This window comes from Saccopteryx leptura, chromosome 3 (genome assembly GCF_036850995.1).
Source record: "Saccopteryx leptura isolate mSacLep1 chromosome 3, mSacLep1_pri_phased_curated, whole genome shotgun sequence".
NCBI classification, from domain to species: Eukaryota; Metazoa; Chordata; class Mammalia; order Chiroptera; family Emballonuridae; genus Saccopteryx; species Saccopteryx leptura.
In genome coordinates this window covers 142,186,808-142,212,438 of record NC_089505.1, presented here as the reverse complement: position 1 = coordinate 142,212,438, position 25,631 = coordinate 142,186,808, and the positions used below count along the sequence as shown (strand labels likewise).

Genomic DNA, 25,631 nt, shown 5'->3' with positions numbered 1-25,631 from the left:
TCACTTTGCAAAGGGACTGATGTGAGAAATGTTCCCCCCATCCCAATCGTGTTTCATAGATTGGTATTTTATCACATGCAGCTGACTTTACCTAGGAGGTATTACTTCAGAACACACAAAGGATCATTTTGACAATGCTTAGAAAAATGTCTTCTTACATGTGGAAAATGTCCTCCATAATGCAAGTGCTTGATGTGATGAGGACAAATGAGAGGTAATGTGAACTTAACTGTTAGGCTGGTTTGTGAAATCATTGTACTCATTCATTTTCGTAACTGCTCACACCCAAGCCTGTAGGGCATCTTAAGAAAACAGCCTGGACCAAATTTATAATTAGCTGAGTCCATTTTTGCCAGACCTAACCATGGATATAGGACAGGGTTTGTTTTGTTATTTCCTTAATTGAAAGCGTCAAGAAAATACAAGCCAGGTCAGAGAGTTTTTGATTGGGGAAGGAGCGCCTGCATAAATAACCCCAGATTATATGTCTGCTGGAGGCTGTGAGGAGGCTGGTCCAGGCGTCCTCCTTCAGAGGTTACCCAAACAAACCCTGGGCACTGACAGGGTCCCCTATGGACTGGAGGAATGCATATGAGCATTTTGAAACTTCTGGAATTTATCTTCCCAGAGCAAGGACCCAGGAAAAATCAAGGTTTCTTAGGGAATCCTTGACAACCATAAAATAATTATTTCTCCTTAATGTGACTTTCCCTCCTTCTTCCCCTTTATTTCCAGTTAATTGGTCAATAGTAGAACCTAACCTGTTCTCGAACCGGAGGAAAAGGGAACTAATCTTTTTAAGTGCCTGTGTGCCAGGTGGTTCTGTCAACCACCTTGGGAAGTAGGTCCCACTCTTTCTGTCTTGCAGAGGTGGATGCTAAGACTTATTCAAGGTCACTGAGCTAGAAAGATATAAAGATAGGATTCAAAAGCATATCCCTTTGGCCCCAAACTCTCTGTACTATCCTAGCTTGCAAATGCCCATTTCAAAAAGTGTGAGACTGACTTATTCCCCTTAGCATAATACCCTCTAGGTCCACCCAGGCTGTTGCAAATGTTAAGGTATCATTCCTTTTTTATGATGAATACCTGAAACTAATACAAAGTGATATTGAATGTAACCTAGAATTGAAAAAAAAATTTTTTTAAGTTAAGGAAAAGCATTCGGATGCCTTTCTCAATGAAGCCTCGTCTTTCATTACTTCATTCTCCCCTTTCTCCCCCCCACAGGTTATTCTTACATTAACAGCTGCCCTAACTTCTTGGGGGTGCTCAGACTCTTTCCTAGCTATTTGTCTCCCCATCATTTTTGTTCAGTCGAAGGACTTGCTCTTCTCTCTGAGTTTCTACTTGTCTTTGGAAAACTGGTGGGTGAATGCTCTCCTCCTTCAGGGCAGGGCAGTTTAACCAGTACAGAGAGAAATGCTTCCCCGGGACATGATTGATGGGTGCTTCCTATTATAGGCACAGGTCTTGCCACCTGGAACGACACTCTGCCATCTGGGTCTGTTTCTGCAGAACCCTGCAGGGCAGGTTTCCTCGTGTTGGAGCGCTGCCCCCATCACAGGATGGAAATAGTAAGTGAAAAGAGCCACGGTGCCTCTTCCCAGGATTCCGAATGCGTTTTTGAAAGCATCTGAGAAAAATGAAGCTTAGACAGCCCACAGTAGAGGAAAGCTGCTTGCCTGGTATGTTGTGGAAAACCATGCATTTTACATCTATAAATGCCCTATGCCGACACCTTACGACTTTACATCGTGGAACTGGTATAACCAGTGTCCTTGTTTTATAGGGAAGGTTCTCCGGGTGCCAGAGGTAACCTTGGCCTTCCTGCTATTCTCCCAGGGAGTTCAAATTGGATCCTTTACTTTCATTATCTCGGGGGGTGGCAATGGGGGTGAGTATTGCCCACGCAGTATCCCAGGAGTCATGAAACTGGCCTTTTATTACCTGCAACATAGTCATTAAAGCAGAACTTTATTTCCGAGTTTATTAGAAGCAGAAGAGAAAATGATGCTGGTTCCTTCACCCAATGCTTTCCTATGTCTGAGTTTTATGTTCCAGGTTTGAATAGGGATTCATAGTGGAAATTTCCATGTTCCAGAAACCTGGTAATTATTTTGAGTTAAAGGCAGATATGAGAGTTTCACTTCTCTAATAAATGATAACAATAATTGATCACACTTTATGCTTTCTGCACTGCTTTAAGCATTTTTTTTTTAATGTAGTAACTAATTTAATAATCACAAAATTCTAAGAGGCAAGTCTTACTGCCAACAGGTTAGGAACTGAACATTTGTCCCGGTGTGTTATCACAACACCCAGTGAAGGAGGGTGCAAGGGTCACTTGAGCTGGCTACTCTCCTTATGGTTTCTAGTTATAAGCACAACATGAACAGCAAAAGGCTAAGCTGGAGGCCATGGAGCTCTAGATGCTTGAGACCAGTGTTTCTAGGGGCGTGACTTGCAAGTCTTGTTTTCTCTACCTCACAAACAGGAATGATAACATCTGCTGCAAACTACGTAGAAAGTAGGTAATATGTGAGGATTAGGCAGGGCATGTGATGAAGTTCATTAATAATAACAGAGAGCTTTAGAAAGAGCCTCCCTTGATGATGGAATGGAGAGAAAGTAATCGTGGTTTGGGGTCAGTGTGAGAAATGTCCCCTCCACAGAGTGACTCTGGTCACCTCATGTTTTACTAGCTGACCTGTGCAGAGAGTGTTTCATTTTGTTTTAGTTTAGTTGTTTTTGTTTTTTTTTCAGAGACAGAGAGAGAGTAAGAGAGAGGGATAGATAGGGACTGACAGACAAAAATGGAGAGAGATGAGAAGCATCAATCATCGGGTTTTTGTTGCGACACCTTAGTTGTTCATTGATTGCTTTCTCATATGTGCCTTGACCGTGGGGCTTCAGCAGACCAAGTAACCCCTTGCTCAAGCCAGCAACCTTGGGTCCAAGCTGGTGAGCCTTGCTCAAACCAGATGAGCCCACACTCAAGCAGGCGACCTCAGAGTCTCGAACCTGGGTCCTCCGCATCCCAGTCCGACGCTCTATCCACTGCACCGCCACGTGGTCAGGCTGTTTTAGTTTAGTTTTTGTTTTTAATAAATTAGAGATGTTATGAAACATCTCTCATTGATGTTTCATAACATCATCTCTGGATTTCTGGCTTCTCTTGAAAAAAAGCAGGTCTGGTAAGAACAACCTGCACTGCGTCATGATGTTTATGGATCCGAGCTGAAAGCATCTGCCACCAGCAGACAGGGCTCATTCCTTTGTCTAAACCCACCCTGTCCCTGGTCACATGTAGTGAGGGGCAGAACCATGATGTGATCCCAGGTATCCCCAGCCTTCCAGCTCCACGGGGTTTGCCTCACATCATGCTTCTCCAGTCAGTTTTCTGAAATGGTGCTGGGTAGGTTTCAGCGGTTCTTCCTGTCAAAGCCCAGATTCGGGAATTGCAGATAATATTATAAGCCAAGTTTGCAATCTCCCAGGAACACTGCATATTTCTCTCCTGTAGAAAACTGCAAAGAATGTTTGGTCAGAGTTGAGTGACCCCCTTGCACACAGTGTGATTGATCCATTTGTTAAGTTTCTTTTAAATTCTACTGGTTTCTATCAACAAAGGTAGTAGAAGGTAGTGAGGCTCTGGGTGAATCACACCAAGGTTGAAGTCCCACCTCTGCTATTGTATTTCTATAACTGCAGTAATTACTAGGTATTCTTGGGCAATTAATAGAACCTTTTCTTTGTAGGATGGGTGTGAGGACTGCTTTTATTAAAGACTTACATATTCAGGCAGAGCATCAGACTGGGATGCAAAGGAGCCAGGTTCAAGGCCCTGAGGTTGCCAGCTTGAGCGAGGGCTAATCCAGCTTGAGCGCAGGCTCACCAGCTTGCGCGGGGTCACTGGCTTGAATGTGGGATCATAGACATGACTCCATGATTGCTGGCTTGAGCCCCAAAGTCACTGGCTTGAAGCCCAAGGTCTCTGGCTCGAGCAAGGGGTCACTAGGTCTGCTGTAGCCACCGGTCAAGGCAAATATGAGAAAGCAATCAATGAACAACTAAGGTGCTGCAATGAAGAATTGATGCACCTTATCTCATCTCTCTCCCTGTTTGTCCCTGTATGTCCCTCTCTCTGTATATCTCTCTTCTTGTCTGTCTCTCACACACACATACACACACGCACAACGACTTACATATTCATATTTTCTGATTAGTTTAAGGGGCTCTTACATCACAAGTTAACCAGTTTTCTTTGAAGCAGTATAAAAAGGATGGTAACATTTTAAGACAATTTCAAAATAGTTGTCTGTCTCATGTTACCAACAACAATACGACTTTAAGTTACTTAGGATCTAATGACCTTTCTTTATTAAGTAATCAGAAGGAAGTATCCATGCCCATTTAATAGAGTTGTTGGGAAAATTAAATGAGGTAATTTAAACGAAAGCAGAGACATCACAGGGGTTTCATACAGAGAAGTCGTACATGAAAACTGTGTTTTAAATTATTCTTTGTTTTGAACAGCATATTTTAAACAGTCTAGGAATTCCCAACAGATGGGAATAACTCAAAGCTGGGAGAAGACCCAGAGGCAAACCTGTCCTGCTTCTCTCTGGGCCCCCACTCTGAACCAGGTCCACCCTTAACATTTGTAGGGCCTAGAGCAAGAGCACCTGTGAAAGTATGGCTGCCATATGTCTAAATATTTAAAAGTAATAAGGCCACAAATTGTTAAGATAAATAAGTTCTATTCATAATGGACTGGAAGGCCAGATTTGAATTTAGGGTTCTTGGACTCCTTGCAATTCTGTGCCAGGTTGTGACTGACCAGAAAGTGTGGGCCCCTAATGCACTTTTTCCCACCCCTAAATCTGTGCTATGCAGAGAGGGGCTTGTGTGTGGATACCTAGAAGTTAAACAAAGCTCTAAGCCCGACCTCTGTTTATAGCCTCTTGCAAACAGCAGCCTTGACCACTGCTGAGCCCAAGGGTACACATGTGCTGTGTGATTTTCCTTGAGAGGCCATAACTGGGGAAGAGGACCCCCAGGCCACAGATGTGGGCTCATAATTGTCTGGCTAGGATATTCTGGGGTCCCAAATTCCTGGAGCATGGTCTAGAAGTTGGGGGAAGTGTAGGCTCTGGGTAGGCACATCTCATTTACTAGGGTTTTCTCATACTGTGAGGTAGGAAACAGCTGGAACAGACAGAGTTGGACCTATTAAAAGTGTGAAGCCCACATTAAGGGCTCCTCCTACCTGTGCTGAAGCCAGTGCTGCTCTGAATCCTAGTGCTCCAAGGAGCCAAATATATGAACTGATAACTTCTTCTACAGCTTTTCACATTTGTATTCTTGAGCTATATGATTGTGGAAGTGCCCTTTCAACAGAATTAAAAGCCCTAGTGTTAGATATAGAAAAGATATCCCTTGGTGTCTAGTACTGAAGCTCTGGCCAATTCTTTCTATTGACCACTGAAGCTGTCCAGCGAGGAGCAGTTGTAGCCATCCTGGCCCCTAACCTAGAAGATAAACAAACTTTAAGTGTTGCTTCTGCCCAGCCGGGCAACTCACAGTTTTTTTTGTTTGTTTGTTTGTTTTTTGTTTTCTGTATTTTTCTGAATTTAGAAGCAGGGAGGCAGTCAGACTCCCACATGCAACCAACCAAGATCCATCCAGCATGCCCACCAGGGGGCGATGCTTTGCCCATCTGGAGCATTGTTCCATTGTGGCCAGAGCCATTCTAGCACCTGAGGCAGAGGCCATGGAGCCATCCCCAGTGCCCGGGCCATCTTTGCTCCAGTGGAGCCTCGGCTGCGGGAGGGGAAGAGAGAGACAGAGAAGAAGGAGAGGGGGAGGGGTGGAGAAGCAGATGGGCGCTTCTCCTGTGTGCCCTGGCCAGGAATCAAACCCAAGACTTCCACACGCCAGGCCGATGTGCTACTGCTGAGCCAACCAGGGCTCAGTTTCTTATACAGACTCTTCCCCATTTTCAGTCCTGGGCCTCTGCATTGCCTTGTGTCCTCATGTCCAGTGGAAAGATGTAGGAGAACTAGAGGTCCAATGACTCTGTGTGCAGACTTCAACCCAGTCCCCCTGATGTTGACCAGGTCTTACCTCTGTCTTCTGCAACATCTGATGTTTTCAAATTCAGAATGGCGTGGGGGGTGGTCAATGGGCACATTGGCTCACTTTCTCAGAATATCCCTTTTGTGGGAGTTTAGTCTGTACCTGTCTCTATGGCTCATCTATTTTTCATCTGTAAGAAATTTGTTGAAATCTCTGGCCTGCTTTTTCTCTTGTGATTTAAAAGCCTTTAATTTCCTCCTCTCCCTCTCTCTCTCTCTCTCTCTCTCTCTCTCTCTTCCTCTCTCTCTCTTTCTCTCTCTCTTTCTCTCTCTTTTGTAGAATTTTAGAGTAAAGAAGAGGAAACATAAGCAGCAATTCATCATGTTTGACTGAGGTTTAAACACTACTAACAAAATAGCGGACTCCAGTGTTCACAGAGGATTCCACCTACATCAGCATGGCCTCAGGTCCCTTTTGAACGTCATTTCTTTCTCTTCCTGCATTTCCTCAGAGCAACGGGGATTTACAATACTGTCAAATCAATCAATCTTAAGCCACACAGGGCCAGTGGTAGAAAAACCCTAATTTTCCAGACAGCAGTTATTCTTATCTGTTTCCCTTGTGACTTGTGTGTGTTCAGGTTCTAGAGTTTAGAATTGAGCACAGTTATAGCCCCAGTGGGAACTGGTTCTTTTAATCATTTTTGGAAATGCAGTCTATGCTTTTTTTATTCCCCATTAGAACTCCTCTGTTCTTGAACTTGCTCAATATAGTATGAAACAGACAAATTAGTAGATGCAATTTTTATTAATCTAAATATCTGAATGAGTTCTATAGTAAGTTAAACCTATTCATGGTCCTTACTGATATGGAAGACTGTGTGAACATTTATTTGTACAGTTATGTGCTCATTGATATATTCCTATCTGTGTAGAAATCATTAATTTTGGAGAAAAAAAACCCTTTAACCCAGACCTTTGGTAGCACAGTGGATAAAGTATCAACCTGGAACGCTGAAGGTCACCGGTTCGAAACCCTGGGCTTGCCTGGTCAATGCACATATGGGAGTTGATGCTTCCTGCTCCTCCCCTCCTTCTTTCTCTCTCTCAAAATGAATAAATAAAAAATCTAAAAAAAAGATAGTAGGGATAATGTAAAAAAACAACAACTTTCATCTTTTAGATTAACATTGTCCATAATATAAAGAAGGGGCTTTACATGTTAGAGAAGTAGCAGATCTTTTTTTTGTTTGTTTGTTTGTTTGTTTTGTTATTGAGAGAGACAGACAGACAGGAAGGGAGAAAGATGAGAAGCATCAACTCATAGTTGCGGTACTTTAGTTGTTTATTGATTGCTTTCTTATATGTGCCTTGACCAGGGTGCTCCAGCAGAGCGAGTGACCCCTTGCTCAAGCCAGGAACCTTGGGCTTGAGCCAGCGACCTTGGGCTTTAAGCCAGCAACCATGGCGTCATGTCTATGATCCCGTGCTCAAGCTGATTGCCCCATGCTCAAGCTGGTGAGCCCTCGCACAAGCCACATGAGCCTGCACTCAAGCCAGTGACCTCAGGGCTGGGAACCTGGGTCCTCAGCATCCCAAATCAGTGCTCTATCCATTGCACTACCACCTGGTTAGGCTTGAGAAGTAGTAGATCTTATATTTGAGAGCTTATTGGGGGTAATTTGTCTAAGGGTGCTTTCAGACTAGAGTAAGTCCAGAAGGAAGCACCAGTGGTATTTAATCATGTCTCTGAGGAGGGTTGAGAGATCTGGTCATGTTTCTCAGAGAGGAGAGAATACACAGGTAGATGAGATATGGCTTTCAACACCTCATGCACTTTTGTGGAAGAAGTGCCCACAAACTTGCACTGCTAACTCTTAGGAGCAGTAGAGCAAGTTATAAGTGCTAAATGAGCCAGAAAAAGACTATCTGAGTTGCCTCAGAGAGACTGAGGCCCCATCTCTGCAGTAGTTTAAGTAGAAGCTGTATGACTCCATGACCATGGTTATAGGGGGCTACCCAGCATCCAGCTAGACATTCATCCTATGACTTTTAAGTCTTCAGATGTAGAGTTTGATAGGCACTAACATAATTCTTTTGTCTTGTTGGTTTCTACCTCAAAGCCTAAAAGAATTTTGGAACTGTTTCCAAAGCCATTTCTGAATCGTGAGTTCTTTCTCTTATAGGAGAAAACGCAGAAGTTTCCATGGATGTTTCCCTGGCTTACCGTGATGATGCGCTTGCTGAATGGATGGAAATGGCTCATGAGAGAGTGCCCCGGAAACTCAAATGTACCTTCACATCTCCCAAGGTAGGACTCCTTAATATCTAAGTTGATGGGGTTTTTCTTTGGTTTCCAGGTATATAGGAAGATTTGCTTTACAAGTAACAGACATGTTTCTTACTTCCTAGCATGCATGACCCACATCACCCTTTGTTGTAGCTGGGAAAAGAGCTGTGTAGATCTTTCATGTCCCTGAAAAGGAGGAAAGAATAGAAGGAATGTCTGTCTGAAGCGATTTGCTATTTCTCTAAAATACTTCCATAAAAATAAATTCTTTGTTTTTTGGTTAATAGCTGAACGTGTCTGAAGAACATTGCTAAGTTATTTTGAGGTGTAAGAATCTATTTATATTAGATCAATGTTGTGTCTACTTCCCTGTTTCTTAGGCATCTCTTTGCAACCAAAGTTAATGTGCAGAAATAAAGACTAAAAAATCCCAATGACCTTAGACAAAAAGAGGACCTAAAGAGGAAATCTAGTTTCGTTTGAGGCCTCAGTCTTCCAACCCATCTTTAAGACTCTCCCTCCTCCTGTTAGTCCGGGAGGACTCATGTAACCACCCATGGGAGGAAGGTTACTATCCTGCACTGAAAATAGGGAGACATTGTCTTTAGGGCAAAGGCCTTGGATTCCTCATAAACAAAAATGCAGAGATTGACTCAGTGACCTCTGAGGATATTGGGATTTGATGGTTTAAGGACCAAATGAGAATTAGCTAGATGCCTTTTACAAAAGCCAAGTGCTGCCTTTATACATGCCTCCCTGACATTCTGATCCCCCCTCAACCCTTACTTATCTTCCTGCTCTTGAAAAGCTGTGAAGGTGAAATGGAGCCATAGTTACTGTTACTCTTAGTTACCCCTATTCCTCAAGGGTGCTGATACGGTGCACTGTCAATGGTGGGTGATCTCCGAAGGCCGTTCAGATACAGAAATGGTCTCATTTTCTTTGTGTGAAGCATGTGAGAGGCCCAACTCTACGTGAGCACATTCTTGAGTACGTCATTTGTCACATGACATCTCCAGATCAGTTCTTCCTGAAGGATTTGGACAGCTTTTCAGTACCTACTCCATTGTTGGAATTAGTTCCTCTCTTCTCCTAGCATGGTGTTTTCCTAAGTTTGCTTTTGCTTGTAACAAATGTTGGGATTGCCTGTGGAATAAATTATGAGAATGACAGGTTGAAGTCTCTTGAGTACCAGGCCCCCTGCCCTGCCCATCCTACCCTGAGAGGAGTAAGATAGGACAGGATCACAGTTTTTTTTTGTTTGTTTGTTTGTTTTTTACAGAGACAGAGAGTGAGTCAGAGAGAGGGATAGACAGGGACAGAGAGAGATGAGAAGCATCAATCATTAGTTTTTCATTGCGCATTGCAACACCTTAGTTGTTCATTGATTGCTTTCTCATATGTGCCTTGACTGTGGGCCTTCAGCAGACCGAGTAACCCCTTGCTTGAGCCAGCAACCTTGGGTCCAAGCTGGTGAGCTTTGCTCAAACCAGATGAGCCCGTGCTCAAGCTGGCGACCTCAGGGTCTTGAACCTGGGTCCTCTGCATCCCAGTCTGACGCTCTATCCACTGCATCACCAGGTGGTGACCTGGTCAGGCCCAGGTCGACGCTTTTATCTGCTGCGCCACCACAGGTCAGGCAGGATCACAGTATTAACATGAGTGAAAAGTGTGGATTTGGAGCAAAACATACTTCAGTTCACTTCCAGGCTGCATCTTTTATTGTCTGCATGACCTTAGGCAAACTTACTCAATCTGTCTGAGCTTCAGTTTCTCTCCTGCAAAATGGGATCATCCCAGCTAAGGGAGACTTTATAAGGACTACACGAGATAGTTAACGTAAAAAGGATGACCTTATCATTTAACATCTAACCTGGGATGTGTCTGAGAATGAAAGGGGTTGTTAATCCGATGGGCCACCAGGATTCTCATGGCATAAGCACCTGTTGGGGCACCTGGCATTTATCTCTATTCCCAGATTCCCTAGATGAGAGCTACAGGAAGTGTGGTCTGCAGACCAACAGCTTCAGCATTACCTGATAGTTTCTAAGGAATGCAGATTCCCAGGTTATACCCAAAACTGACTGTATCAAAATCTCAGTGTGTAGGATCAAGGAATCTGTGTTTTAACAGGATTCCAATTCTTTCTCTTAAGCTCGATAAAGTTTGAGAGCCACTGGGCTAGATATTTTTTTGCTGAGTACCAAATATAGACCATCTCCAACAAAAAAAAAGCCACGTGGAATTGGTTAGGTAGACACTTGGGGCGCAACTGGTAGTAAAAATGAATGGTAGAGAAACTGGAGATAGAAGGAAAGAGGGATATCTAACATTTCCAGATCTTTGTGTGCAATAGACATAATGAATTAAAACTTTCCCAGCTGTCGCTGCAAGTTGTTTGCATTTTTGAGAGGCGAAATTGGTTGGATCACTAAACTAAAGAATATAAAACTTTAGGATATGGAATTTCATCCTCAGAAAAGGAAGACGTCATTTCTCACCTTACTTTCACACTTGGAGGGCACTGAGAAGCCTACGATTGCTCCTTAATGTTGGTTGCTTAATTATCTTTAGGATGTGTTGATCCCTTTCAAGAAAGATATTAAACTTTGAAAAAGTGTGAAGGAAATGAATCATCAAATCTGTGCTTTTTGATTGCAGTGAAATTTAGTCTTGAGTCTGAAGATTAAATGAGAAATTGCTTTAAAGCTTTTTAGTCCCTGGTGGGTTGTGAAGTTAAAAAAATAAAAGTCAAGTTGCCACCTGCTGTAATTTGTCCTAATTAGTCAGTCTTATACTGGAGTTGGGAGAGGGCTCAGGGAGACTGGAGAAAGCAAAGAGATAGGGGGGAGGAGTGTCTTTCTTTCTAAATGTCCTAAATACTAGCAGAAGTAGAACTTCAGCACGTAAAGGAAAGTCCTCAACAGGATGCAGTGAATTTATCTTTGAGACGGGTAGGCCAGCCCAGGATTCCAGAATCCAATGTGTCTAATTTCTTAAACTTAGATAAATATATTTTGTGGGTTGGTAGCATTACCCTCTCTGTAGGAATGGGAAAGTGGAGGACACCCAGAGACTCATGATGGGGAACTAGAAGTAACCCTGGACATTAGTTTATTTTACCTTCTTGTTTTACTTGTGAGAAACACGAGGCCAAATGAAGTGGATGACCTTCACAAGGTATCCGGTAAGGAGGTAGATCACAACTAGAATCTAAGTCCCCTGGCTGAGGTCATGGCCTTCAGGCATGTCTGAGGTAGTGGAATCCTTTCTTCCTACTGTACTCAGGTACCTCTCCTCTACCAGTGCTGCACTTGGAAGACACATGCCCTCAACCAGATGCTATTACTTTGGAGACTATGGGCACATTGTATAATCAAGTCAGTGGTATTAAAATAAAATTTTGTTCCCTTTCCCTCAAACTCTCAATTTCTAGAAATAAAACAGGACCTTGGCTAGAAACATATCAGCATACCCTCCTCATGCTATTTCCACAGAGGGTAATCAGTCTCCTCAATGCAGTTTAATCTGAGGCTGAATTAGAGCTCACAGTGTATTTTCAGTTGTTCCTACAGAGGCCTAATACTCACCCTGATTGGAAGTATAAGAGAGAGAAAGGAGCAGAGGGGAGAGAAAAACCACCTATAAAGGAAGAATCATCTAGCCTGCAAGTGAAATTTGGGAATGAAACAAGATTTTTTTTTTTTTTTTTTTTACAAAAGAATTTTTAAAATCCCACAAGCCAAGTCTAACGAACTGGTAACTCTGCTAAAAGCCCCTCAAACCTTGGAGGATGATTAGCAATGTCTGCCGTGAGCAAGGAAGGGAAACGTGGAAGTGCATAAGCCAGATATTTGCTTGCTCTACATGTACTGTGTCATGTGCGTCTTTCGTCTCTATAGAGAAGTCTGTTTACTGCACTCTGAGCTCTGACTCTACAACGAGAACACCCCAAGATCACAGAAGAGGCAGAAGACTCTTCTTCATATACTAGTTAGACTATCTACTCCTTATTATACTGGTCACAAAAATTAGGGGATATTGCAACATTTTATATTCAGTTTGAAATACCCCTAATTTTTTTTTTTTTTTTTGGACAGAGTCAGAGAGAGGGATAGACAGGGACAGACAGACAGGAACGGAGAGATGAGAAGCATCAATCATTAGTTTTTCATTGCGCGTTGCGACACCTTAGTTGTTCATTAATTATTTTCTCATATGTGCCTTGACCGCGGGCCTTCAGCAGACCGAGTAACCCCTTGCTCGAGCCAGCGACCTTGGGTCCAAGCTGGTGAGCTTTGTTCAAACCAGATGAGCCCGCACTCAAGCTGGCAACCTCGGGGTCTCGAACCTGGGTCCTGGGCATCCCAGTCCAATGCTCTAGCCACTGCGCCACCGCCTGGTCAGGCAAAATACCCCTAATTTTTGTGAGCAGTGTAACTTCCTTCTGATTTCTCTACTAGGCATTTCACTCTGATGATAAACAGAAAAGTACAGAGGTCTGAGAATTTAGGCTTGGAAACAACAAATTAGGTCTTCCCTGTCACTTGATCAGCAAACACTGAAGCTGGTATATTGAATATAAACCCAACATTGATGGCAGCCACTCACCTCTTTTATCTGGGAAAAGTCCCTGGCTGCTGAAGCTATCCCTACCCCTTGACAGGGACACAAAGCCAGGAGTCCTGGTGAGGGAAAGCAGAATTTAGTTTTCAAAACAACCTGTGCTCCTACTCTCCAACCCTGCCATGCTAGGCAGTACCACTTCAACTGACTGGCAGGAAGTCCAGCAGGTTGTTTTTAGAAACTGGGATTGTTTGTGTAATTAAAATTTCTGCTCCTTCTGCCATCTTGCTTCTCGGGCAGTTGAGAAGCTTTGGAGATTGGCTTGTGCCAGTTAGCTCAGTCAGTTAATAGTGTCATCCCAAAATGAGAAGGTTGTGGGTTCCATCCCCAGTCAGGGCACACACTGGAAAGCAGCCAATAAGTACATGACTGAGTGGAATAATAAATAAGTGCTTCCTTTACCCCTCTGCTCTTTTCCCTTTCCTCTCTTTCTCTCTTTAAGATCGGTTGAGTGGAGCATCATCTCATAGTGCAGAGGTTGCCTGTTTGATCCCCAGCCAGGGCACATATAGGAACAGCTCAATGTTCCTGTCTTTCTCTCCCTCACTCTCTTTAAAAAAAAAGAAGAAGCAGCAGCTTTGGAGACAGAGAATTCCAAGCGGGTGTCTCTAACAAACTAATCATGATTACTTTTCATCCCTTTCTGTCTTCCCCGAATCCCAAAGGCTGCTAGAGTTGCTTATTTTTTTCTCAAATCAATAAAAGGTAGATATTTTCAGCTTCTTGCAGCCTCTCCTGCTGGCCAAAACCATGTTAAGTAATTAGCCATGTTAAGAAGATGATTGATCCATAGGGCCTTACAGGTCTCCAATGATAGGCTGCAAATAAAAAGCCTGCAGTCCTGTAGACCAAGTTAATTTGATATGAGGCTCAAATAAGTATAAAAAATGCTGAGAAAAATATAAAGAGATAGAAGAGATTTCTGCTTTTTATCTAACATTTTAGGATCTACCTCAAATGTGGCTTTGTAAAGGGGGGGCAGGGCAGCCAGTGGATACCATGCCTCCAGCATCCCCTATTCTCTGTACCCCTAAGGTATGCCTTTAAGCATTAGCTTATTAGAATTTGTGGCAGGAGGCAAAGGTAGGACAGTTCAGACAGTCTACTGGAAATAGTGACCCTGCTTCAAAACCTCTGTTCTTCTTCCAGACTCCAGAGCATGAGGGCCGTTACTATGAATGTGATGTCCTTCCTTTCATGGAAATTGGGTCGGTGGCTCATAAGTACTACCTTGTAAACATCCGGCTGCCTGTGAATGAGAAGAAGAAGATCAACGTTGGGATAGGGGAGATAAAAGATATTCGGTTGGTGGTAAGCAAATGTAATTGACCCAGGTGGCCTGTGATACTAGAACACTGGCTAGTAACACTGGTTACTGAGTATGTGGATTGGAAGGGAACTCACCTCTCACTCTTAGCATCTCTATGCTTCAGTTGTCTCATATGAGAAATGGAAATAATAACATACCCATGATGACTGAGATCATAAATTTGTGCGTGAGATTTCAGAAATGGAAAATAATGCAATTATTGTGCCCATTTAAGATATATAATGATCATGATTACATAATGAATCACACCAAGATAAAAACAGTTTTGTTTTACATGTTTCAACTTGCCAGCACAAATATTAAAGAGACCAATGGTGTTTTAGGTTCTTTCCATTTATTTTGTTTAGTAGGAAAAATCAGGACATGGAATAAGGAGATTGTATTTTTAATCTAAAAATAATCATGCAAGGAATACATATTTATTGAAGAAAATTAGAACACACAAGTAAACACACAGAATATAAAAATTACCTGTAATGTTCTACTATCTAGAAATAACCACTGTTGAGGTTTTAATTCCAGATTTTTTTAAACATATATAAATATATAATCCTTCACTTTCAAAAATTAGGGTCATACTCAATTAACACTTCTGTTTCTTTAATTTAATGGCATTTTGTGAATATTTTAATGGTATATTATAAATATTTTATAATACATAGAGAGTGAATGAATATTTACACACATGCTGTGATACTGTTGAACATTTATTCCACCATGTACATTTACCTTAACACATTCTACCAATCTCAAATTTGGGCATCTAAGGCCCTGGCCAGTTGGCTCAGTGATAGAGCTGAATTCAGCCCAGTGTGTGGATATCCTGGGTTTAATTCCTGGTCCGGGCACACAGGAGAAGCACCCATCTGCTTTTCTACCCCTCCCTCCTCACATCTCTCTCTCTCTCTCTCTCTCTTTCTCTTCCTCTCCTGCAGCCATGGCTTGATTGGAGCAAGTTGGCCCCAAGTGCTGGGGATGACTCCATGGCCTCTGCCTCAGGTGCAGAGATCTGGGTTGATCAGCAACAGAGCAACACCCCAGATGGACAGAGCATTGCCCCCTAGTGGGCTAGCAGGGTGGATCTTGGTCTGGGTGCATGCAGGAGTCTGTCTCTCTGCCTCCTTTCCTCTCACTGAATAAACTAATAAACAAACAAAACAACAACTTTGGGCATCAAAGATATCTACAATTTTTCAATGAAGGCCTTACAGAAAAATCTTTGCTTGTATTGTTAATCATTCCCTTCATATAGAGTGGGTCCATTTTTATGCCTTAAGATTTGTATTTCTACAATGCCTGAGAAGGGTCTAGGGGTAGTAGAGGGAACAGTATATGCGATGAATGTGTAAGCTCTTGATCTTGACAATTAAACAGACAAGGCCTCCCCTCACCTCTCTCCAAAATGCATTTACTGGTAGAAAATACCACTAAGAAGATACATTCACCTTCAAAATTATGTTGGCCTCTCTCTAGGCAATCCACCAAAATGGAGGCTTCACCAAGGTGTGGTTTGCCATGAAGACCGTCCTTACGCCCAGCATCTTTATCGTTATGGTGTGGTATTGGAGGAGGATCACCATGCTGTCCCGACCTCCAGTGCTTCTGGAAAAGTAAGAGCTGATTTTGGAGCACTTGTAAGGAACACAGCATCGCATGATCTGTCTGGTTTTGAGGGATCTAGTTCAAGTGGTCATTGTATTACTTGGGCTAGTGATTTGACCAGGAGTCATTTCTTTTTCTCCTCCAGCTTTTACATGCAAATTATTATTAAATCCTATAAACTATATCTCTTTTGTCTTTTTATACTGTCCTTGTCCTCATTCCCATGGTCTGAATCAGATACTTCTCTTCATTACAGTGGGTGAACAGCCTTTCTCCTAAGCCCAACCCAGAAGGACATGCTACTGTAGCTGTATCCTCTTTCTTTCTCTCTCATTTTTATGACTTTTTTTTTTTGCTGAATTATTTTCATTAATGTACAAATACTCTCTACTGTCTCCCATTCTTAAAACTCTTCCTTTTTCCCATTTCCCCCTGAAATCATCACAGCATTTTCCCTTTTTTTACAACAAAATTCCTCAAAGAGCTTGTCTGTATACCTTCTCCTCGTATATTTCATCTGTCTATTCACTTGCTCAAAAATGTATCATGTGCAAAGATACACTCTCCCAGGTGTTTCCATCTTAGGAAATGGCTACTCAGTTCTGTCCCCTTGCTTGGGCTAGACATGTGGGAGTCATACTACTTCTGTTTTATTTCACAATCCTCATCCAACCCACCAGGAAATCTCATCATTTTTATTGCTACCTCCCTAAGCTAACCCACCATCATTTCTCACCTGTATTACTGGGAATAGCTTCTCAACTGCTCTTTTTGCTTCCACCATTTTTCTTCCTACAATGTATGCATGATGCAGTCCGATTATTCTCTTTTAAGTGTAAATCAGATCATGTCACTCCTCTGCTCAAAGCTCTCTGTTGACTTTGTGTCTCCTTTGCCTGAGCCTATAAAGCCCTCCATGCTCTAGACTATTGCTACTGATTTCATTTCTTAGCCTTTTTCACCACGCACCTCCCCTTGATGATGCTCAAACATGCCTAGCATGCTGTTACTTCAGGGCCGTTGCAATTGCTGTTTTCGTTATCTGAAATGCTCTTACCCAGATATAGCTGTGGCTCAAGTCCACATTTCCTTCAGGTCCTGCTCTTTTGTCTCTTACCTTAGAGGCTTTCCCCTGTCCATATATAAAATATCACCACTCTCCCTTCTCTTGCCTTGCTTATTTTTCTTTATAATACTATTTATTTATTTATTTATTTATTTATTTATTTATTTATTTATTTATTATCTTTCCTCTCATACCCTCTTCTCCCTAGAGGAGGGTCTTTATTTATTTTGTTTCATATGATAATCCCTGGTGTCTAGAGTAGTGACTGGCACATAGCAGGAGCTCAATAAATATGAATTTTTTTGAATGAGTAAATGAATGAATCATGTCACTCCTTTATTGAACCTTTTTATTGGAGCCTGTTTTTTCGAGATCAATTGCAAATTCTCCAAAGAGATATGAAGGTTTCCTTATGAGCTCAGCCCCTTTCACTTCTCTGGTGTGGCCTGGCATTGACTGACAGGTGCTCTGTGCAGGTCCTCAATTGCTTTTATGCTTCTGGCTGTTCCAGACTTCTGCGCTTCCGTTCAGGCATTTCCCTCTGCTAGGAATGCCCTTCCACCTCCCTACCCTTGACCTGCAACTCAGCTCAATTTTTGTCTCTTTCAAAGTTAGACATCCTGGTAGCAACCTATGCATACTTCTGTTATATCACTTATCACACTTTGTCTCTTTATCTGGGCGAGGCACTAAATATATTTTCATGAGGGGAAGAACTGGTCCTACTTATTTAGGTATCTGTAGCCCTAACAAAATGTGAGGTTCATAATATGTGCTTAATAAACATATGTATTTGGCACTGGATTCGCTGTGCGGAGCAGTAGCCGTGGATCAAGCACACCCAGACGTCGAGCAGGCTTTACAACCGGTGACCCAGGGCCTCTGGGCCAACCCGGCACTGGTCTGGAGGCTGCAGTCAGTGAGAAAGCGGAGGGGGCCAGGACCAGGAGGGTCCGCACGGTGACAGAAAGTAATTTTTGGTTGAAGAAGATAGAAATCAGTGTTTCAGAAGCAGAAAAGTGAACAAGAAGAAATGCCATGAACATGCAAGAAATCATATACTGCTTACCTCATTGAAACAAGGTCAGTTGAACATAGTGATGGTCCGAGTGTCCTAGCAGGCTCACTAGTGGGCGGTATAGTGAATTTGAGTTGTTGAGAAACTACCTTTTAGTTTACTATCCACATATTGTTGTGCCACCTCTACTAGAAAAAAGAGCAGATTCTTTTCTTGGCATAAACTCTCTGCTGACAATATGGACCTGGATATTGTGAAAAAAAGATGAATTGGTGCAGAAAACTTTCTCTTGAGAGTTTCTTCACACCCCATCCATTGTAGAGACAAAATCTTCTATTTCTTTTTAACACAAGAAGGTAACTGGAAGGAGACTGTAAGTGAAACTGGGTTTCAGCTGAAGGCAGACTTCAGGTAAAAAGCACTTAATGCAACATTCAGAGTGAAAAACCCAGACAAGAGATTTACTGAACTAAAGCACTACGGTGATGAACTACAGTCAGTGATCTCACATCTTCGAGTCAGAGCTGGAGTAGCAGATCAGCTCTGTGGTGTTCACAAAGTACATGGGATTATGGGTGAGTTTTCAGTGAATGGAGCGCCATAGAACAAGAGATGGGTGATGGACTGCAGAGTGCGGGTCATCGTATGGACGTGTACTCATCTTCTATTGATGATATTCTGGAAGATGAAGAACATACGCAGATCAGTTGAAGGAGTATCTTTTTTATGCAGAAGCCCTTTGGGCTGTGTGCTGGAAACATGAACTTATGCAGTATGACTTGGAGATGGCTGCTCAAGACTTAGCTTCCAAGAAGCAGCAATGTGAGGAACTGGCAACTGGGAGTGCGAGAACATTTTCTTCGACTGGAATGACTACCAAGCTTTTTGGTCAAGAGCAAAGAAAAGCCAGAATAAAGGTGCTTGAAGAACAAATAAGTGAGGAAGAACAGCCGCTAAAGTCTAAAAATCTGGAAAGCAGAGAATTTGTGAAAAATGCTGGGACCAATATTGAATGCTTCAAAGAGCAAAAGAACCGTGACTTAAAGGAGGCTCTCATAAGCTATGCAGTCATGCAGATCAGTATGTGCAAAAAGGGAATTCAAGTTTGGACCAGTGCTAAGGAATGCTTCAGCAAGATATAATCCTGTGAAATGAATGTGTCTTCAATCAAAGTGCCCCAAAACAGAAACACAAGTAAAGTAAAAAATTTAAGTTGTGACCTAGTTTATACAAAAATATACAAGTTGAATAAATTCAGCTTTCTTTAATTTGATTGTAGTTGTATTTACATAGCACAAAAGGATGTATTTTGTGAAGGTTAAATATTATAATTTGAGGTTTTGGGGACTGGTACTGATTCCAAAAAATTAATTTGATAAAACATACCAGTAGAGTGTCAGGCTGCTGAACCAATGACCAAATATGACGATGTTGGGTAATTTCTAGTTGTTCATTTCAATTCCAGCTGTTTTAGATCTGTTTATGTAAAGAATTTTTTCCAAGATTGAATTTCTATCTTCACTTGGTAAGAACCACTGATCTGTTATAGGGGGCTATTTTTTCATGCCTTATAGTTGAGTTGTTTGGTTTGACAACGCTCAGCAGAAACAGTGTAAAATCTACGATTTTCTCCCATGTTCACCGACTCCCCCTTATAACATCTGCATACACTAGATCAGGGGTCCCCAAACTATGGCCCGCGGGCCACCTGCGGCCCCCTGAGGCCATTTACCCAGCCCCCGCCGCACTTCCGGAAGGGGCACCTCTTTCATTGGTGGTCAGTGAGAGGAGCATAGTTCCCATTGAAATACTGGTCAGTTTATTGATTTAAATTTACTTGTTCTTCATTTTAAATATTGTATTTGTTCCCGTTTTGTTTTTTTACTTTAAAATAAGGTATGTGCAGTGTGCATAGGGATTTGTTCATAGTTTTTTTTATAGTCCGGTCCTCCAACGGTCTGAGAGACAGTGAACTGGCCCCCTGTGTAAAAGTTTGGGGACCCCTGCACTAGATACAGTGGTCGACAAACTAATCAGTCAACAGAGCCAAATATCAACAATACAACAATTGAAATTTCTTTTGAGAGCCAAATTTTTTAAACTTAAAGTATATAGGTAGATACATTTGTTATCGAGGTAGTGCCTGCATGTGGTGTTTTGTGGAAGAGCCACACTCAAGGGACCAAAGAACCGCATGTGGCTCGCAAGCTGCAGTTTGCCAACCAGGGCACTAAAAAATACCTCCCAATTTGTGTTTTACTAGAATTTTGATACCGGTCAGAAATTTTATACTGCCAATAAAGAAGACTCAACTCCTCAAATATATAATGGAGTACATTGTTATGATCTAGGAATTGCTATGTAGAATTGAGTATGTTACATTTAAGCATTCAATTCTTCTCAAATAATTCCTAACCTCAGTGATGAGCCTAAATGTACTCTTCTTGGTTCTCTCCACATGGCATTTCAGTGTGGAAGCTCTATGTCGTGAACGTATGTGTTAGTATCTTCATTAACATCCTTCTTTTCTGTTGCTTGGCTGTAAGTTTTGTAAAGATAAATTATATTGGGGTTTCTTTTGGTGTGTGTTTTTGTGGTCTATGTTCAGAAGGGAAGCACCCAAATTTTGCTAGCTTTACAGAATCTTACATGGGCTCATTATTAGAAATCATGTAAAAAAACAAATCCCCAGTACTGTTCAGCATTTCACTTTTTTTACACGATTAAAATGTTGCTGGATTTTTGTGCTGTTTGCCAAACTTATACATTAAATACATGGAGTATTATGCTGTTTTTCAAAATAAATAAATAAATAAATGAACATGCGTTTCATTGGTATGGAAAGTAGGAATAAATCAGTGACTAAATGAATGATATTTTGATAGAGGAATGTCAATTAATAGTGTGATGGGGAAAAGCAAAATGGAAACTAAGTAAGCTGCTAAAAGAATTTGTGTTTCATATTGTTTGGAGTCATTTATTATTGAAGTGAATATGCTTATATAATTCATAGTTGTGAGGATAGCATAATAATAATGAATGTTCTTAATGATGAAGATAATTCTATTCAATGAGGTCTGATTAAGAAGGCAAGGGAGGGTAAAACTGTCATAGGAGCTGGTACCAAACTCAAATTCCAAGGATTAAGGAGGTTTAGGTTCAATTATCGAGAAAGGTTAAGATAACAGCCCTTCATTCTGCAGTGGTACCAGCAAAATAAGATACTTTGTATCTCTGAGTAGAAACTCATTTTGAGAGCTAAGAAACTGATCATGTGTGCTTCAGTCCCAATAAGTAACATCACATTTCCCAAAACTGGCTTCTGATTTTTGAAGATCTGCTTCCGAAATGAATAAAGTCATTTCCTGATATTTTCTCGCCATCAGGGTCATCTTTGCCCTTGGGATTTCCATGACTTTTATCAATACCCCAGTGGAGTGGTTTTCCATTGGGTTTGACTGGACCTGGATGCTTTTGTTTGGTGATATTCGACAGGGCATCTTCTATGCAATGCTTCTCTCCTTCTGGATCATCTTCTGTGGCGAGCACATGATGGTACGAGTAAGAGGCGCTGGGGAAGGAACAGTGGACAAGGCAGAATCAATGAGTGGTTGTAGGTGTGAGCTCTGGAGTCAGGCACTCGGGTCAAATTTCTGCTTCACCACTTGTTAGCTGAGTGGCCTTAGGCAAGTGACTTAATAGCTCCAAATGTCAAGTTCCTCTTCGATAAAATGAGATTTCTGTATAGGTTTTTTGTGAGATTTAAATGTGAGTAATATACTTAGCAGGAGGTAAACACACAAATTCTAATTATTATTATTTCTTGTCCTTTGGCTTCTGCTCTGCTTGTCCCCAGGACCAGCGTAACCACCAGACTGTGGGCCTGTTCTTTCCAGCTAGCAATCTGCTCAGGTGGCTTAGTAACCCCATTACCCGGAAATACTGACCTCCCTGGTCACTGGGCACAGACACCAAATTGTATTTCAAGAGGGATTGAAGGGACCACGGATAAAACTAAAAAGGGTGCTGTCGTCATGCTGGGGTTAAAATGACATGCCATCTGGAGCTCAGAGCCCGTGTCAGGCACATTGGCTTCATAGTGGGCTGTTTTTACATTTCTTTATGGTTTGATTGTTGCTTCTGAAGCCTTGAAGCCCTTCCAGGAGAACAGGGGGAAGCGAGAAAGGCTTTTGCCCACTACCAGGGTAAGCATGAGGTCTGGCAACAGTGATATACTGGTGGAGAGCCCTCAGCAGCAGGGACGGGGAGTGGAGGTGACTCAGGTGGAGCAGCAGGACAGCCTGCCCGGGGGACTGCCCAGAGGGAATCGGTATGGACTGTCCCACCTGGGTCCCAGCCTGGATACTACCATATGCCTTTTGCTTTTCTCTATTTTTTCACTTACATTCCTTTATTTTCTGTCTTTTAGTGTCTGTATACATATCAAGAGTAACCATTCTTGTTTTTAATAAAGACAGGGAGAATATATTATTTTCCTAACCATAAGACCTCTTACACTTGACATGTTTTAATGCCTGAGAGTCTTTATTTTGTCCTCTGGGGATAAGTCACATAGCAATTTATTTCTGAAAGAGTTAAACTGCAAGGCCCTTCGTTGCGTTCCTGTAGCATCCTGTCGTTATTACCCTGAGAGTCCTTAGGAGCAGATTTTGGTCTTAGGGTCTAGCGTGATGTGGATACACAACAGGTTGTCAGCGAGGATTGTCTGAATAACTGACTCACCTATAGAATTGTTTTGCTCTCCTCATCTTTATGTCATTTCTCAACCTGGCTTTCATCAGGATCAGCACGAGCGGAATCACATAGCAGGGTATTGGAAGCAAGTCGGACCGATTGCTGTGGGCTCTTTCTGCCTCTTCATATTTGACATGTGTGAGAGGTGAGCAGATGCCCGTGGGACTCTGGGCTGAGTGCACATCACCATGCTCGCTGCCAGCTCTTTCGGAGGAACATTTGAAAAAGGGAGAAGGGTGGCTGGAAGCCTGTGGAATAAAAGGGTTGGTCATGGTCACATCTTCAGATAAGGATTGGGATTAAATCAGCGACAAAGATTTTAATAGATGCAAAATATTTGGGCTGATTATTCTTCAAACTCCTTTTCTGTTTAAGTCCTCTGTGGCTTTTCTTAGCTAAATACTACCCCCATCCCTCCGGCTGAAAAGCTACGAATATGTTAAAAGGAAAGTTCCCCTTTGCCTGTCTGTATTAATTGTGTCTTGCCTTTCCCTCTTGTTTCTCTTTGTAGAGGGGTACAACTCACGAATCCCTTCTACAGTATCTGGACTACAGATGTTGGAACAGAGCTGGCTGTATCCTTCCTGGATGGGTTCAGGGTTTTTTTCTTCCCACAGTTGCCTGATCCCCAAGATAATTTTCTAATGATGTTCTCCATATGTGCTTAGCCAGAGCCTTGATTCTTAGACCAATGATAACAGCACAATTAAGGCAAATAACGAGAGGAATTAATGCTTGCTTTCAAGCTGGGTGAAAGCAGGCAAAGTAAGGAGATTGTAGCGTGTCCCCACGGCAGAGGCATCAGAGTTGCTGGTCTTATTATTGCACCCTGCCTAAATGATCTACTCTACGGTTGTTTACTGCAGTCTGAAGCATGACTAGCTTTTCCCCAAGCCCCTGCCGGTTTGTCTCTGGGCTCCTTGTGGGAGAGCCTGTTTCTGAAGCCATCCGTGTGTGAGATTCTTACAGTGACCTTGGTGTGCAGTCTTACCACTCGGCTGCTATTCATTTTCAAGACCAAGTGGAGATAAGGCTAAGGTGATTAGTTCCAGAGGCAGCAGAGGCTTCTGGTTGGTTGGCATAAACTCTGAGTCATCTTTATGAAGCAGAAGTGACAGTCTTAGCTTATCCCTTTTAGGATGCTGAATTTAAATATTTTATCTTCCTGAATAATATGTTAAATGCTTTGGGAGAAAAGAGACTCTTCTCTGGAGAGGGGAGAAAGGCTCAAGTTATAATCTTTCCTGACGGATGGTACCTTGTCACGTGCTGGTAAATGTATTTTGTCCGGCCATGATGTTTATATTGGCTTCTTATTATTATAAGAAGTTTGTGGACAAATTAAATCAGTAGTCCCATTATCTTAAAGATGAGAGAGTTGTACTCCCCCATTTCCCTATCACTCTATCCCCTCACCAAAAAATGTTAGCTACTCCAAACAAGGAATATATATAATGTTAAGTCTTCTCCAATTCTTCTGTTCTACAGATATAACGAAGGTGCAGGAAGGCAAATAGAATGTCAAGTCCTGCAGCAAATAACCCTTCATTCTAGGACACTATTGATTTTAGGAAAGAAGGAAAACTTTAATTACATATATTATTTAGTGAAATATGCATGCTGAGTTTACAGTTGTTAAAATATTTTAAAATATGCAACTTGGGATAGAGTTGTAGCAGAAAGGAATTGGAGTCAGGTCACCTGTCTTCTAAGCCAGCTTCTCTCTACCTAAGCCTTGGTGGTTCTCAGAGCGAACTTTAAAGACAGGTCTTAGAGTCACCCTGTTCGGTCTCAAAGTGTATTGCCACCTTTCTCAACTCCCACCGTGGCCGTGTGTCCTTCTGCATCTGACAGGATTGTTTCTGTGGTGGACAGAAGATTGCAAACAGAACTTCGTGCCTGATTTTACTTCAAGACTTTCAGTAGCATGGCCAACCTCCCTTAGCAACTGCTGCACCCAACCCCACTCCATCCCCTCCTGAGGCCAGGGTATCCCAGCCTCCTTCTAAAAATCCAGGGACTAGCCCAGTGGTTCCCAAACATGGTTATACTTGGTGCCTATACCTCAGAAAATCTGATTCCGTGGACCTGCAGTGAGAGACCTGGGCCACCTGTATTCTAACTCCTCTGGTGATTTTAATGTAGCTGTCCACCTGATCAGTATTTTGCAGCCAATATCTAATATCTTAATGCTTTTCAAATTTATTGTGCAAATGACTCTCCTGAGGACCTTGTTAAAAGGCAGATTCTGATTCACTAGGACTAGGGAGAGCCCTGGAGTCCGCATTTTTAACAAGCAACGCTCCATTTCTCTTATTGGGCTTAGAAAACAATTCGGAACATACCTCTCTGTGGTACTTTTGTGTTGGGAGACCTTTCTCACTGGCATTAAAACCGGTTTTTAATATTTTATTGCCTTGAAAATTGCCTAGCTGTTTGGAGACAGAGTATTGCCAACAGGGCCGGGGATAAGTGCTCCTTGCCCACCCTGCCATTTCCTTTACTGGACACCGTCAGATGGCCTTCATCATTGTGGCTGGGATCTGTCTCTGTCTCTACTTCCTGTTTCTGTGCTTCATGGTATTTCAGGTGTTTCGGAACATCAGTGGGAAGCAGTCCAGCCTGCCAGCCATGAGCAAAGTCCGGCGGCTGCACTATGAGGTAAGCAAATCTCTTGGCTCATTCAGGAAATGGTACTCAATATCTCCTGCTTGGTGTGTAAACACAAACACACACACACACACACACACACACACACACACTACCCTATACCTGGAGATTGGAAGCCTTTATTTCAAATATATTATACATACACATTGAGAGATTTACGTGTAATATAGGATCCCTAGGCAAAATAAGCAGCT

General features: G+C 42.3%; 1 protein-coding gene and 1 pseudogene across 1 annotated transcript in view; both read left to right on the top strand.

Moving 5' to 3' along the window:
* Positions 1–25,631, top strand: part of WLS (Wnt ligand secretion mediator) — a 114,735-nt gene that overhangs the window by 68,135 nt on the left and 20,969 nt on the right. The window contains exons 3-9 of the mRNA XM_066376547.1: positions 8,267–8,391; positions 14,146–14,307; positions 15,800–15,936; positions 21,399–21,567; positions 22,815–22,912; positions 23,279–23,342; positions 25,285–25,428. Coding sequence (XP_066232644.1) covers positions 8,267–8,391; positions 14,146–14,307; positions 15,800–15,936; positions 21,399–21,567; positions 22,815–22,912; positions 23,279–23,342; positions 25,285–25,428 — 899 coding nt within the window. The remainder of the gene's footprint in view (positions 1–8,266; positions 8,392–14,145; positions 14,308–15,799; positions 15,937–21,398; positions 21,568–22,814; positions 22,913–23,278; positions 23,343–25,284; positions 25,429–25,631) is intronic.
* On the top strand, positions 17,782–19,202 carry LOC136397287 (sorting nexin-4 pseudogene; annotated as a pseudogene).